At 38.3% G+C, this 15,333-nt stretch overlaps 1 protein-coding gene across 6 annotated transcripts in view; it reads right to left on the bottom strand.

Moving 5' to 3' along the window:
* Positions 1-911: 911 nt before the first annotated feature.
* The window catches only part of znf536 (zinc finger protein 536), a 234,663-nt gene continuing 220,241 nt past the window's right edge, over positions 912-15,333 (bottom strand). For all 6 annotated transcript variants that reach the window (XM_052153944.1, XM_052153953.1, XM_052153969.1 and 3 more), the window contains one exon: positions 912-3,269. In XM_052153944.1, coding sequence (XP_052009904.1) covers positions 3,016-3,269 — 254 coding nt within the window. In that variant the 3' untranslated portion in view covers positions 912-3,015. The remainder of the gene's footprint in view (positions 3,270-15,333) is intronic.

The raw sequence follows: 15,333 nt of genomic DNA, 5'->3' as shown, positions 1-15,333 counted from the left end.
AAAAACAACTTTTTGATACTTCATCAGAATACCTCTTTTCTTTTTTCAAACAGATGTATGGTAATAAATAATAACCAGTAATAATCCTTAAATACAATATCAAGTCATCTACTTGTTAAAAGCATGTAAGTTGCAATATGATCCTCTATCCTCCTCTGCACCTCCTCTGATATAGAAATAGTCTTCATTTAGGAATGTTGGACAGTATAATGTTCATGATCACATACTATAGAATATTATAGAGAGAAATAAAACTGACATGATTTTCATATTCTTCTCTTTCCCTAAGAAGCACAATATTGGACAGCACTAAAATATGCAAGAGACTGTATTTGTGAGCATGACCTGGTTACAGATTATTATGAGTAAAAGTTGGAATGTTTTATGTTTTTATTTTACATTTTTATGGTGGGGAATGTAATATGAACATATTAGCACCTGAACCAATGGGATGGACAACCACTATACAAATAATGGCAAGAAAGAAAAAAACAAACGACCTTCCAGTGTCATTAACATAATTATTGCCTGTCTCAGAGCTCCAAAATGATCCAATAAGATGGATACAAAGGAAATGGCAGAAAAAGTGCAGTGAATGGTAAATCTTTTTCATTTGCTTTTTCTATAATTATTATAATAATTTTTTTTAGTTTATTGACTCTAATATACTTAAGTTTAAGTGCGTTCACGTACATACACACAACAAAAAAGCAAGCGACTGACAGTCACCAGAAAACACAGTAGTGCTTTAAAACCTCAAACAAATGCCCCCAAATAGAGCTTATACAAACAGTTGCATTCAATTTATCAACTTCATTTAAGGCAGTGAGAAATATATAAAAAAAAAAGAGAGAGAGAGAGAGAGAGAGAGAGAGAGAGAGAGAGAGAGAGAGAGAGAGAGAGAGAAAAAACCCCAAACAAACAAAGATCAGACCAAAAATATAAGACTAAAGTATATTCTTGTGTTATGGTGACTTAAATAACCATTGCATGGAGGCTCTACAGTCAGAGCTTGTAGCATCTCCGCACACCACTTCTACGTCTTTTCTATCATTTATTTATTTTTAAACTTTGCTTAAGTTTATTTTTTTCCAAAGATGTTCTGTTCTTAGGGCTCTGATAAAGGTTTATGTTTTTATTTAGCGCTTAGTGAGGAGTGTAGCGGATATTTGTGAGTTCCCTAAACTCCTTTTGGCGTGAATGGAGCTGCCATAAGGCCCTGGGGTTTAAGTGCTGAGCTTCCCTGTGCTGAGCGGGAAGATATTGACTTTCTTAAACTCCGGATAATTTCTGTTTATCACACAACATTCATATTCCCCCCACCCCCTGTTACTCTCTAACGCCCTACACGGGCAAGCAAAAAAGCCCTATACTTATTTACATTCTAACCCCTGCTAGCCTTCAATAAAAGGAAGTACAATAAAAGTTGATACACTTTATTTTGCTCTTTAAGAGGCTTGATTTCATATGATCCAAACTGCCTGTGTTGTTAATCTCTTTCAGTAGAGGAACATTCAGGGCAAAAAATGGGGCCATGATGATTGGAAAAAAAGGCTTATTCAATCATAAAAACAAATAAAACATCATACAAAATCCAGTATTTTTATCCTTATTAGGAAAAACAGACAAACCCATAAATGCCATCCTGAAGTTTAGATTACAGACAGACAGGTAGCAGTAAAAGTGATTATCTACACACTTCATATCTACAGTTTGCCTTCATTATGCTGCTTTCTCAGGAGCTCTATAAAGAAGGAAGTCCTGCAGCAAGTCAATAAACCCCACAAAAGCGCTACAGTTCCTTCATATTATATCCAAATCACACTTTACATATAACACATTCAGTCTCTCGCTAAGTACTGTAGTTACATAGAGTCTGTACTGGCCACCTCCATTTAGATCTGCACACTTTACCTAATGTTCACCGGTTAGAAGTAAAGCAGCACCTTCATAAAGAACAATGAAAAATACATTTTCCATTGTTATGAAGCATTTAACAGAAACAAAGCACATTTAATGCATCTCCCCAACGCTCTGTGTTGCCCCAAAAGAATACTCATACAAATTACATTCTAAAACTGCACAACAATGAGAAAAAAAAAACAAAGCACTGATTATAATACAATGTTATTGGCCATCATACATTTTATTTTTTAGTTATTTCTTTGAGATTGGGAGGGAGGCTGATAATAAGTGCTACTAGACGTCAGACAGGTCTTCGGCTGACCTATCTGCAGCCTGGCTGTACAGGCGACTACGGTTTTTCTTGACGTGTTGTGAAAGAGGCAAAAGGGGGGGGGGGGGTAGGAGCAGCGTAGGAGGGGGGTTGAATTGATTTCCTCTGTGATGACAGCTCCAGTCAGGCTGGCACCAAGCCCCCCCCCCACCCAACCTCCATTTCACCATCCACTTCACCATCCACATCCCTCTATGCGCTCACTCCATCCCTGTGCGTCAGTGGCGCTGGGCAAATGGCCACTGGTGGTGTCATGTTCTTGAAGGGTGCTCTCAACAACTCCCATCCATTTTTCATTTCCTTCCAACTGTCGCGAAATCATTGCCGTGGATCGTTTTTCTGATAAAAGCATTATTTTTGGGACAAAAGTAGCTATGGGGAATTTAATGACAATCCTTTTTTTAAAGTTGTCATTTCTTTTTTTTCTCATCAGTAATGTCCAGTCAAAGCTCGTTTTGGGAAATTCCAATAAAAGCTGTGTATTTAGTTTCAAACTCATCAGAAACAGGATTCGGGTTTCTCTGCTTCATCATCTCTGTCCTGTGCTTCACATAGAACACCTAGTGAGGCCGTAGTGAATGGATTTGGGAGTTTGATGCACACACAATATGGAATAACAGTTGGATTAGACAGTTGGGTGTTTCTTTAAGCATAATACGATGGGAATGCTTTTATGATGTGGTGTCTTAACATGATTCCACTTGTTAATAATGACATCATCACTTCAAACCCCTGAAGGTCTTAAGAAATCCCTGGATCAAGCTTTACTGTATGTCGTTTCACTCAAGAGAGCAATAAGTATCACCAGAAATACCTTCCCCTGTGCTTCCCTGGCCAGAGGAGGGAGGGTTCCCATCCTCTGTGTTTACATAGACATCAGAGTCTATACGGGAGCGTTTGAAGCGACGGTCAGGGTACTGGCTGTTGTCAAAGGGCATGCGGTGTACAGAGAGCACATGGGTCTTCAGGTTGCCTTTCTGAGAGGCGCTGTAGGGGCAGTACCGGCATTGGAATGGCTTTTGACCTCCATGACCTGTATGTGGGAGAGAAAGCAACATCATTATAGACACACCAGCACTCTGTACATTGTCAAAGTCACATCAGAATAGCCATTCATTTGAAAGGCTTTCACATATTCTAGTTGATTTTAAAGGGATTGTTCATCCAAAAATCTAAATTCTGTCAACATTCTGTCATCACAATGAATCACCCTCATATTGTTACAAACCCATATGCCTTTCTTTCCTCGATGAACACAAAGGTGCGAGGTAGAAACACAACAGGCATCCTTACCCTTAACCAACACTTTAACCTAACCGATTGAGTCCAAAAACAAAATGAGAAATGAAAAGCACATATTCTGAAGCAACAACGTCATCTCGTGTCGCTTATATGACACTCGTCTCACGTGTCAGCTTGCGTGCTTGACTGGTGTCGAGCTGCGTTCCTCTGAGTTCAAACACCAACACTTTATCAGGTGAGCAATCGCTGAAGCTAATCATACTGGAAAAGTGTGTAGTCTGTAATACAAGCATCAAAATGTATTGTTTGTTCAAATGATACATTACAGTAAAAAGTGTTTTGATATAACATAGCAGTGGTGGTGGCGTAGTGGGCTAAAGCACAGAACTGGTATGCAGAAGGTTGATGGTTCAATCCCCACAACCACCACCATTGTGTCCTTGAGCAAGGCACTTAACTCCAGGTTGCTCCAGGGGGACTGTCCCTGTAATAAATGCACTGTAAATCGCTTTGGATAAAAGCATCTGCCAAATGCATAAATGTAAATGTAAATAGCAGAGTGCAAATAATGGTGTGAAAAATAAGTGTTTATAAAGTCATAATAAGCTGATCTACTCGTAATTTGTGTAAAAGTGAATACAACTTACAGTTTTTTGGAGCATCTAGTGTTCATTTCAAAATGTAGAATATGGCACGAACACTGTAAAATGTAATAAGTTGACTTTACTTTAAAAAAGTGAGGAAATCAATTGCAAAGGTTTCCCTAGTTCACTTTACTTGAGCCATTTAAGTACTGCCAAATAAGTACATTTACTTGCTTTTATTTTTGTAAGGTTAACTAACAAGATTTTACAGTGTAAAGTCAGTTTGCAAAAATGTAGTTATAGTAAAGTTAATTCTATCAAAAAAAGTTGGTAAATGTAGTTTGTTACATATAAGGGAACAGTGAGAAACTGAGGGAAAAGTTAACTAATAATCTCCCGTTTTACTCATGATTTGTGTTAAAGGGAATACAATTTATCATTGTTGTATCGTTGTCATTTTGTCAGAAACTACGCACAATTCACACTCATAAATTAATCACTTAATTCAAAACTATACAATAATTGATAAAAACCCATTTTTTTACACCGTATGGCAAACACATGATTCATACAATATGATTCTGTTTGAGCCAGGTACACACTGCTGTGCTCAATCTAAAACACTTTTAACATTTCTACTGTTCTTTAGTCTGGGTTTGATTTTTTCAGAGATATTATTAGAGTAAAGTACATGAACAAAACACACAAGACCAGTACTGCACACTGACGAAAATATGTATTTCTCTCCACGTTGTAAAATCAGTCAATACATCCATGCGTTTTGAAAGATTGCAAAAAACCCTAAGCATCATCCCTTTGCCTTGCTGGATATGGCCACATCACTTCGTCCACAACACAAGCTATGTCCTCTCTCGCAAGACAGCGAGGGAAGGATTTTCTTGAATGGCAAATCCATCCTTGCACAGACCCTGCATCAATTAGGTTGCAAGCCTCCTCCATGGCTTGAATGAGGGGTATCCTAACATATGGCTGGAGATTGTAAACCTTCCACCGCCATGCCGGAAAACAAAATCATAAATGGGGTTAAGGGAGGGAGAGTATGGTGGGAGGTATTGGAGTAAAAATTGTGGATGCTGATGAAACCAGTTTTGGACAAGGGCATATCGGTGGTAAGATACAGTATCCCAGATGACAATGTATCTCATCTGCTCTGCATCCATTTGGTCTTCTGCTGTGACGATGTTGTGTAGTTTAAGGACCTAAGTTGGCATGGTGGTGGAGGACCCCATTCTGCGGTATTGCAGTGCACATTGTGATGTTAAAGTACCACCATGTTGGTCCGGGACATTCAAAATATCTCAGTGGACAATGATGTTTCTCCCTCTTCCTTTTACTGTAACGTTGCCTTCCATTTTTGTTGAAGACAGGTAATATCACCTGTTGCCTGATTTCTAGTGCTTACGTGTGATTGGTGAGTTTACAATTAAGCACCTAAGTGTCTTTACACCTGATGGCATGTTTGATCAATTTGTTCATAGGTGTGGTATTTTTAGGCAGTGCCTTGAAATGGCAAAGAAGTGACATCATATTAGATTTCTGAGTGTAATATAAAGAAGAGCGTGTAGTGTTTTGCAAAAAGTGTGAGGCTGAGAATGCGCCTCTAATTGTGCAGATCGGGGCAGACGTTTTGCTCCTTGAGTGTCAGGTTTCACTAACTGTGTGATATTTTTATTTTAGTTTGTAAGCAATCATATAAAAACAGTAATCTTTTGATTAATTTGGTTGCATCAAAAGTATTTCCATTATCCACTTGAAACTGTGGACATTATCTTCTGTTCATATGAAGACATTTTCTTTGTTTGGTATCCTACAGAACTTTGAAAGTGCTCTTTCAGCTTGGAGCATGTACAACTGTTTAAGAGATTGGATCTGATCATCGGTGCATTGTACACAATGCCTCTTAATAGCCCACAGAGTCTGTTTGAGGAATGCAGATTACATGCCTATCATATCTGGCTCTCTTATCGGGCCCATCCACTTAGAGCAAAGCCAGGCACTTTCAGCTACGCGCTACTTTAGAACATTAATAACAGTACATTTGCTCTCCATTTTTCTCAATTCAATTTGAAAAGCACTAAATCAAATTAACATGAAGGTTTAAAATAGCAGCCACGTTGGTGCGGAGAATGTAAAGCGGCTGCATTAAAGGTGTAGCCTTGATGTAACTTGAAAAATGTACACATCCCCAGAGTAAGTGTGTGTACCGTTGTCTCTCTGTGTGTATGTGTGTGTGGCAGAAAAAAAAAAGAAGGATTTATAAGCACTTTGTGTTTGGCTTTGGAGTCGCAGCAGCTTTTGAATACAACAATGTCTGCTGAGACCTCGATACAAAGGGGATTGCTGCAAGTTTTATAGCTTTCGATGTTCCAGTTGTCTGATAAGCAAGCTGGCGACACACAATCCTGGCCGTTTCATTCATACGCACTTTAATTTCACACTTCCTTACATTGAGCTAAGTCTGAGAGGCAGAATATTCTCATGCCATTTTATACTATTTTATACCTCAAACTAGTGTGTCACCAACTGTAAGTCAGCTTTCTCTGCCCTTTCTTCTTATTTCGTTTCTTCTCCCCAATCTTGTTGCTTTCCCTGAAGCAGCAACTGTTTAGGCAAATGCGCAGAGAGCTTGGAATTGTCATAGAGGGGTCCAACTGAGCCACAGAGTGAGGTGAATCCCATTTAAAAAAAATGTTTTATTATAATAATAAAGAATCTACTGATTTTGAATGTTGGGTGAACCTGGACAGACAGGAAGAAAGAAAGAAAGAAAGAAAGAAAGAAAGAAAGAAAGAAAGAAAGAAAGAAAGAAAGAAAGAAAGAAAGCGATTTGGATAGCAGAATTCTCGAATGTTGTGCTCAGAGTAGCTTTGACAGGGCCACAGGTAAATGATTAACAGGGCTCATAGAGAAACACAAAAGAAGAAAGCCTATTGATATGTAACCTCCGTCACAGCTCTCCGCATTCATTGGGAAAGCTTCCTCCAGCTCCCTTTTCAAAGTGAGATAATACCGCCCCTTCAGGGTGCCTTGATGGTCAAAATAATTGGCAACAATGAATCATATTTTGAGGGGTGTTCTGTCACTGGACACATTTTTCTTATATCAAATAAATATACACATTGGACCCCCTATCAAAGCAATTCCTATGACAGTTCCGATTACTTAAACAGAAACTAATTGGGACCATTTTGGATAGCTACTGCAAGTTACCAAATAACAAGGGAGCTAGAGATTTTATGCACAAAGATTACAGCGTTTCATATTGTGTGTGCTAAACTGCACGTATACGGCATGTTTGTTATCAGGTGGTGGTGAAGGGTTTGGCTCTGGCGAAGCATGCTAACATCTTTCTTAAATGCATTGTTTTATTTCTCCTACTGACCTCTCTCTCTAAAACAAACACAATGCAAAAATATGAACATTTTTGAGTTTGTTGTTGGTGTGCTATAGCTTCACTTATTTAATGAGCACATTACTCCTTATATGACAACTGGGCATGGGTGTGTATGAAGTTGTACATGCTATGATACTGTGAGGGACACATTACTGAATATATCTTCTTAAATACAGTAAAACTTTAAAAAATGACTTGTAAGAATGGTCCATTACTAAGAAAAAAAGTTTCAAATCGTGTTTAAAGGGATAGTTCACCCAAAAAGGAAAATTCTGTCATCATTTACTCACTAAACATATACAACTTACTGTCTTTCATGGAACATGAAGATGCAATTATATTTAGTTGCTTCACCAATTGCATTTTTCATGCCACATTTGCTTTTTATGACACTATCAGTTAGGTTTAGGATAAGGAGGTTGATTTCTTTTTCTTTTTTTATATATATAGTATTAACCTTAAAAAACTCATCTGTGTGGTAGAACATTTAACTTGCTTTTAGCTCCACACAGTGGACATTTCACCTCTGAACTGGAAGCACATATGTTATTTTGCAAAAATGTTGTTACATTCGCATATTTTCTATGAGATCAGGCTGGATTAAAAGGATGGTTCACTCAAAAATGCTAATTATTTCTAATTATTTTTCATCCCAATGTAGAAAGGCTCATGGGAACAAAGTGTTAGACAAAATGTTAGCCTCAGTCATTGCACTTTTTATTTTCCATACAATGAAAGTGACTGAGGCTTTCATTCTGCCAAAAATCTCCTTTTTATTTTCATTTTTTCCATTTCAATGGGGATGGGGTCAGGGTGCACTAGTTATGGTTAACTTAATTAAATAAGTAAAGTCAGTGAGAGGTCCTCACAATAAAATTTGCACATGTGTGTGTTTGTGCATTTTTTCTTTCTATATTTTAGAGACAACATTATCCCCAGTAGGCAAAACCTCCCTTCAAGGTAAAAATGAGTAAAAATAAATAAAGCAAATCATGTTCTAATTTACCAGTAGGGTTATGATTAGTTTGCTGTAATAGCTTTATTTAAAAATAATAAATGTCTATGGTGTCATTTATATAGCTTGATAAACTTGTAAATGACAATCCTTATGTACATCCACATATTTATTTGTCAGTGTTATTCCCTGTTTCTTCATCTCATTCTACTTTTTAAAGCTCTCAGGTGAATCCCACTCTACTTAGTTGTTGTCTGCTGATGTATGAACATTTTTATTTCTCCATTCTCACTCTCTCTTTTTCTCCCCAGTAAGTTTTTTTTACAGTAGGTCTGATTCCCGAAACTGCTAGTAGCGGTGTTCCAATGTCCTTGTTACCAATGCAATGGCTTATAAATCATTTGAATCTTTTGTACACAAACAAATATATATATATATATATATATATATATATATATATATATATATATATGTATTGTATTATTATAATAAATAGAAATGACATGTGTGTGTGTGTGTGTGTGTGTCTGTGTGAGTGTATTTTTCTTTCATTTTTTTCTGACCACTTCCCATAATTTTCAAACATAGTCTCAAAATAGAGAAAAAAGAAGAGAGAGGAAAAAGGGAGAGAAAAAAAGTTCTATTATTTTCAGCAGTGTGTCATTATCACGGCTGCCTAATTAACCCCTGAAGGCCTCATATGTGGAGATCAGAGGGCGAAGGAGAGGAGAAGGAGGGAGGACGAATGACAACACCCACTTCCTGCAAATTCACTGATATCACTCCATCACTGTCCCTCACACTCCCATCACCGTTCATCATGCCAAACGTGAAAACAGGGTTCAAATGTATTTATTCAGTTCACTCATTTTCTGCCTTCTACATCTCACTGTCTTAATATCATTGAATCTATCTGTATCTGTTTGTTTTTTTGTGTGTCTATTCTTCGCCTTCTCCCAGAACACGTCTAATGCTCCCTCTTGTGGTGTCTCCTTCTCTTGCTCCCTTACTCTCCTATCATGTCCTTTTCATTCTCTGTTTCTAATCTCATCATTCACAGACAAACACACATTCTAAAAAATATGCAAACAAAACAACAAAATGCGTTTGAACAATACGGTTGCATGTTGTGGTATGTGAGCAAGCAGACACATGCTCCTACACATGCAGGCGTGGAGGTGCTTTGGCATGTAATCAAAATCAGTCTTATATAAATTCCATCTGATGCCAAAGCTACCATCTGTGAGAGAGTGCTGCCTCTCACCTCTGTCTGTCTGTGAGAAGTCACCCTCTCCAACGCTCAGCGACGTAGACTGTGTGTGGACGTGTATGTGCTTTTGTGACAGAGAGAAAGAGAGAGAGGGAGAAGGGTGTTCAGGAGGAAAAATGATTAATTTGCAGAATGCTTGTGATTTGCTCATATATTATTATAACAGCTCATCAGCACATGACGAATCCCCTGCCCCGCACAGCAGAAAGAACCTGCAGGGCTTCAGCACTTTTGCTCTGTGTGTGTGTGTGTGTGCGTGCGTGCGCGTGCGCACGCGTGTTTACACACTCGAGCATGTGTCCCTGTGTATGTGTGGCATGTCTTTGAAAAATAATAGCTCATGAGCATGTCACGAATTCCTGTTTCTGCATGTGTTTGGCTTATGTGGAGGATTTATGTATGTATGGGGTGCGTTGGGATGTTTGTGTGCATCTATGTGTGTGTGTGTGTGTGAGCTGACTGCAGAGCCTCTAATGACTATCAGATGCTCACTGTGAGTAACGCTAGCCTGAGAACGAGAGAGATAGGAATACTGAAGGAGAGAGAGAGAGACTTCCGCTCTATGGGTAATTAAGGGTTTAAACGCTCATATCCTTTCAACTTCTGGATGAGGTCACCTGTTTCAGTACTGAACTATGTTAAACACTTCCGCTACACTTTTGAACATATATTTTTGGTTGAAAGCTAAACTGGCCCAGAGACTCAAACTCTCTCCCTCGATGTCATATTGATTTCTTTACTTCAATCTATAATGTGTTTCTGTTAGCTAAACAAAGTGCACCTAAAAGATAAAAAGACACTCTGAGCCATTGTGCTACTTCAAAGCATCTCTAATGAATCTATACCTGCAGGGATGTTGTGTATGATTTTGTGCCAGGTTTTTTTCTGGACGTGCTCTCCTCCAATGACTAAAGTCAACGTGTTTCTAAGTGCACTTGTGCTGCACGTGTAGCATATGCATGTGTTTGTACCTCAGTGGAAACTCTTCTCCAGTGTATGTATGTGTGTTCGAGTGTCACCTATATGGAAAAGAAGGAAGAGATAAAGAAAAACAGAGGGAGTGTGTATCTGGGGAGAATGCAAGCCACAGAAGGTGTGAGCAGTAAAAAGTGATGTACCATCTGTCGGCCAGTAATAACCTGCGTGTTGTAAAGGCTGGGAGATTACTCAGCAAAGAGAGCTTCCAAACACCCAAATCCCACCGCAACGTTAGTGTGCCACGCGCTATCTCTTCCCACCTGCTACCAAAACCCTGCTGAGGAAGATTTCACACTAAAACCCACATCACACCTTCAGATTCACTCGCTCTGATTCGGTAAACACACTCAAGCAAAGACAAAGCTACAGTACAATGGACTGGCGCTAAGCCTAAGATCTTTACCTAGCTCTATATAAACCTGCACTGTGAAACAGCATAAATGATCAAGTTTTGTCAACATGAGGTTTGGAATGCACTTGCATTAAAAATGTAACTTTTAAAAGATCAAGAGATTATTGTAAAGACATAATACCGAGGAAAATCATGGGTAACACTTCACAATAAAGTTCCATTTGTTAACATTAGTTAACTACATTAGTTAACAGTAGAAATAACAATGAACGATACTATTACAGCATTGGTTATTCTCAGTTAAAGTTACACTCAGTAATTTCTTTCTCATTAAAAACTTTTTACTCCTAAAGAATTGCATAACCTCTCACATGTGATGAAGACTCACATCAGTAACCTTATGAAAGCTGTTTTATTCTACATGGAGAGGGTATCCTCATGGGGGCAGCCATGTTTAGATCACATGACCAGCCAAATACTACTCTTTTAATCTCCATAACCGTCCTTTTATTTGACACTTTCACTCATTGATTAAAATAATCATGGCTGACTGTAAATGCTATATTTCTACAATGGCATCTACAACTGAAAACTATTGATTTTAAATGATACTGCATCCAAGCCACTAGGTGTCAGTGTAAGTCCAGGATGACACAAAGAAAAGGAGTGCACATTTATTGTTAATTTCAACATACATTTTTAAAATCAAAAGTTGGATATGCTTGCTAATTTTAGTAGTTCATGTACAATAAAGTTAATGCATTAACTAATGTTAACAAATGGAACCTTATTGTAAATTGTAACCAAAGCATGGATTAGTTGATGGATGGGCAGTGTTGTGGGTAATCTGATTACATACTGTAGCAAATAATTACTGTAATCAAATTACATTTTAAATTTTAAATTATTGTAATTATAGAAATAGTGATGCTCAGTGTATGACATGCGTGTGACTGTGAACAATGTGGAAATATATCATTTTGAATTTGTTGAGAATAAAAAAACTAAACCTTTTTGTAAAAAGTATTTTAGAAAGTAACTCAGAAATAAAGTAATTAGTAATGTGATTACGTTTTCCATTAAGTAATTATTAAAGTGGTCTTATTAAAATTTTAAGAAAAGTCATTTTCAGTGGATTACTCTTTTAAATAACTTGTAAGTAACCCAACACTGTTGATGAGTTATCAGCTTGTCTCTAGTCAAGTACAGCAGATCTGTACAAGAAAGGTTGTACAGGATTTTATTAGACCTTTTTAGTGCTGAATGCAACTGTAATGACAATCGGGCCATAGTGTGGAGAACTGATTATGTAGTCTGGCTTTCTGAAAAAAATACAATAAAAAATAACACAGAGGAAGCAGGTATTGGTGGTGTGTATGTGTGGGTTTATTAAAAGCGATCCCTAAAAGCTCCACAGGGGAATAAGCTCCCATGTTAAACAATGAACTAGATTACTAACTGCTGCTCCAGAAGAACCTCTTAATACATTCACAAAAATAGTCTCTTTTCCTCTGCTATACATTACCCAACCTGTCTGCCACAATAACTCCATTCAATCTTCTTTACTTGGCTTCAGTTCTCTACTATATGAACAAATGGAATTCTTTGAAGTGTTCCAGGGCGTTTCATTTTTGTTTTTCCTCATGGACATGTGAGTCGTAGAGAAAGTTTTAAGGGAAGGTTTTTGAGATAATATACCACTTCCTTCACTGAGAGTGTATGAGAGGTGCTGGCGAGGGCTTACACTGGGCTCTGTGATTGGACAAGAGTTAGAAAGGCTCATGGGTAAAAGGCAGTATATACATCATGTGATGAGGGCGATGTGTCAGGCAGTCTCAGCAGGACTGTGTGTCTGTGTGTGGGTATCTGTGTGGCTAGGGAAGGAAGAGTTCATGAGTACTCATCTGCTGTACTGCACACTTCTCGCTCTCCCTATAGAGCATATTGCTGCACATTCTAGTGCTGAGCTGTCACTGCAGACACATAATAAATGTCTACGAGTGTGGGTGTGCGTGTGTGTGTGTGTGTGTATGTGTGTGTGCGTGTGTGTGTGTGACTTTATGTGAAAGAGTGAGAAAGAGACCAGTGTCCTCAAACTCCGAAAGTGGACATAACAAATAAAAAGTGTAATTATCATTTACAAAATATACTGGCTTTGGAATGACATCAGATTATTATTCCTTGGTCCTTAGATGCCATTTGATTTGATTCATATAGGGAGACCGGGGAAGAGTTGTGAGTTGACTGAGTTGTAACACCATCACTTTAACTATAAATGACTGTCTGTTGTGTTTATATAATGAATAGCCTAGTTTTTAAGTGTTTCTTCTGTATTGGCTATTTTGCATTACAGTGTTCCCAATATGTTTACCATATTTAATTAAAATATTAAATAACAAATATTCAAATTATTTTAAAAAAGCACACTACCTTCAAAGTTTTTTTTTCCTTCTTTATAATAGTTTACATCATATGCACCTACCAGTAACCATTCAGGTGTGTAAGGATTATTCATATATTGATTGAATTAAAGTGTTTAAAATGCAATTGGGTTGTTTGGGTTGGCATAGTCTCACGTAGCCAGACCTATGACTTCAGCAAAGGTCTAGGGGCTATAGCCGCTTCAGTTTGCCAAGAACCACCTATTTAGATCGGAAAAGCCATCTGACATGTAAAGCGAGCAATCACAGTCGTTGTTTGTCATTACAGGGTGTTTGTGAACGAATGAATGAATGAATGTTACATTTATATAGCACGTTTCTGACACTACACTGAAAGCGTGACACTACACTGAAAGCGTGACACTACACTGAAGTGAACAGGGGACTCTCCTCAACCACCACCAGTGTTCAGCTTCCACCTGGATGATGTGACGGAGCCATAGTGTGCCAGTACGCTCACCACACACCAGCTATTGATGGAGTGGAGAGAGTAGATAGAGCCAATTCATGAAAATGGATTATTAGGAGGCCATGATTGATAATGACCAATGGGGGGAATTTGGCCAGAACACCGGGGATACACCCCTACTATTTTCAAGAAGTGTCCTGGAATTTTTAACGGCCGCAGAGGGTCAGGACCTTGGTTTAACAAAGGACGGTGCCCTTTTTTACAGTATAGTGTCCCTGTCACTATACTTGGGCATTAGGATCCACAAAGACCTCAGGGTGAGCACACCCTGTTGGCCTCCCTAATACCTCTTCCAGAAAACACACGGGGGAAGAGCAAAAAATGTGTAGAGATTCTAAGTACAGCACAGAAAACCTTATTATAGAGAAGAGAAGCTCTTCTCGTGGAAATCCACTTCACTTTCTGCTACGTGCCTCAAACAAAACTCTGAATATCTTTAAAAGATTTGATGTCACTAACCTGGCAAACTTGGGCAAATTCTGTTATTATTTTGTCCTCAAATGCACTCATTCTATCAACATGGAACACAACCCATCTTCCAGGCGGACTAATAAAACGTCATGTGTCGTTCCATCAAACCAGCCAATCCGATTGGCAGTGAGTTGATTGAGAAAGTGTTTTACTGTTTTGTGTGCTTATATGCGTCAGACAGATGCCACGGACTGTGGCCGTGCCGTCTGAGGCTGAGACTAGGGTTGGCGTAACAAATATTTTTAACAAGTAAATTTGATTGCCACAATGTTCTTCAGTATGCACAAAAATAAAACAAATTAGAATAATAATGAAAAATAAAACACCTATATTTCTTGTAATGCTGGGGAAGAACAGCCCTTTTTTTTCTTTACATTATTTAAAAATGTTAGGGATAAGTTGAAGATTTCTTAACTACTTAAAGTAATATTATGTCAAAGACTGAGACACACAGACACAATATATTCTATCTCCTATTACTAACCTTACCCCTAAAACTAACCCTCACAGAATTTTTTGCATTTTCACATTTTCATACAACCCCCCCAAAAAAAATGTTTTCAGGTTTTCCTGCATTGTGAGGCCATTTTCTTCCTTTTAAAGGAGACTGTAGCAGGGCGGAGGGCGGGGCCGGGTCGTGATCCCAGTCACGTATTAGGCTAATCAAACCTCCGAGGTATAAAGGTCGACTGCAGGGTGTCGTGTGGGAGAGAGAGATTGTTTACAGACATGTCCGCCATGTGTGTGTTTATGTGGTCTTTTAAGTTTACCATTAATCTATTATTTATATTGAAAAGCCGGTTCTCGCCTCCTCCTTTCCATTGAATACCTTTACAGAGACCTATTATGCCCCTTTTTACAAGATGTAATATAAAGTTGGAACACAAACAGTTGGCACTGATCCATGCTTGAGAATCAAA

The sequence above is a fragment of the Xyrauchen texanus genome, chromosome 2 (genome assembly GCF_025860055.1).
Source record: "Xyrauchen texanus isolate HMW12.3.18 chromosome 2, RBS_HiC_50CHRs, whole genome shotgun sequence".
NCBI lineage: Eukaryota > Metazoa > Chordata > Actinopteri > Cypriniformes > Catostomidae > Xyrauchen > Xyrauchen texanus.
This window is presented reverse-complemented; position numbering and strand designations above follow the sequence as displayed.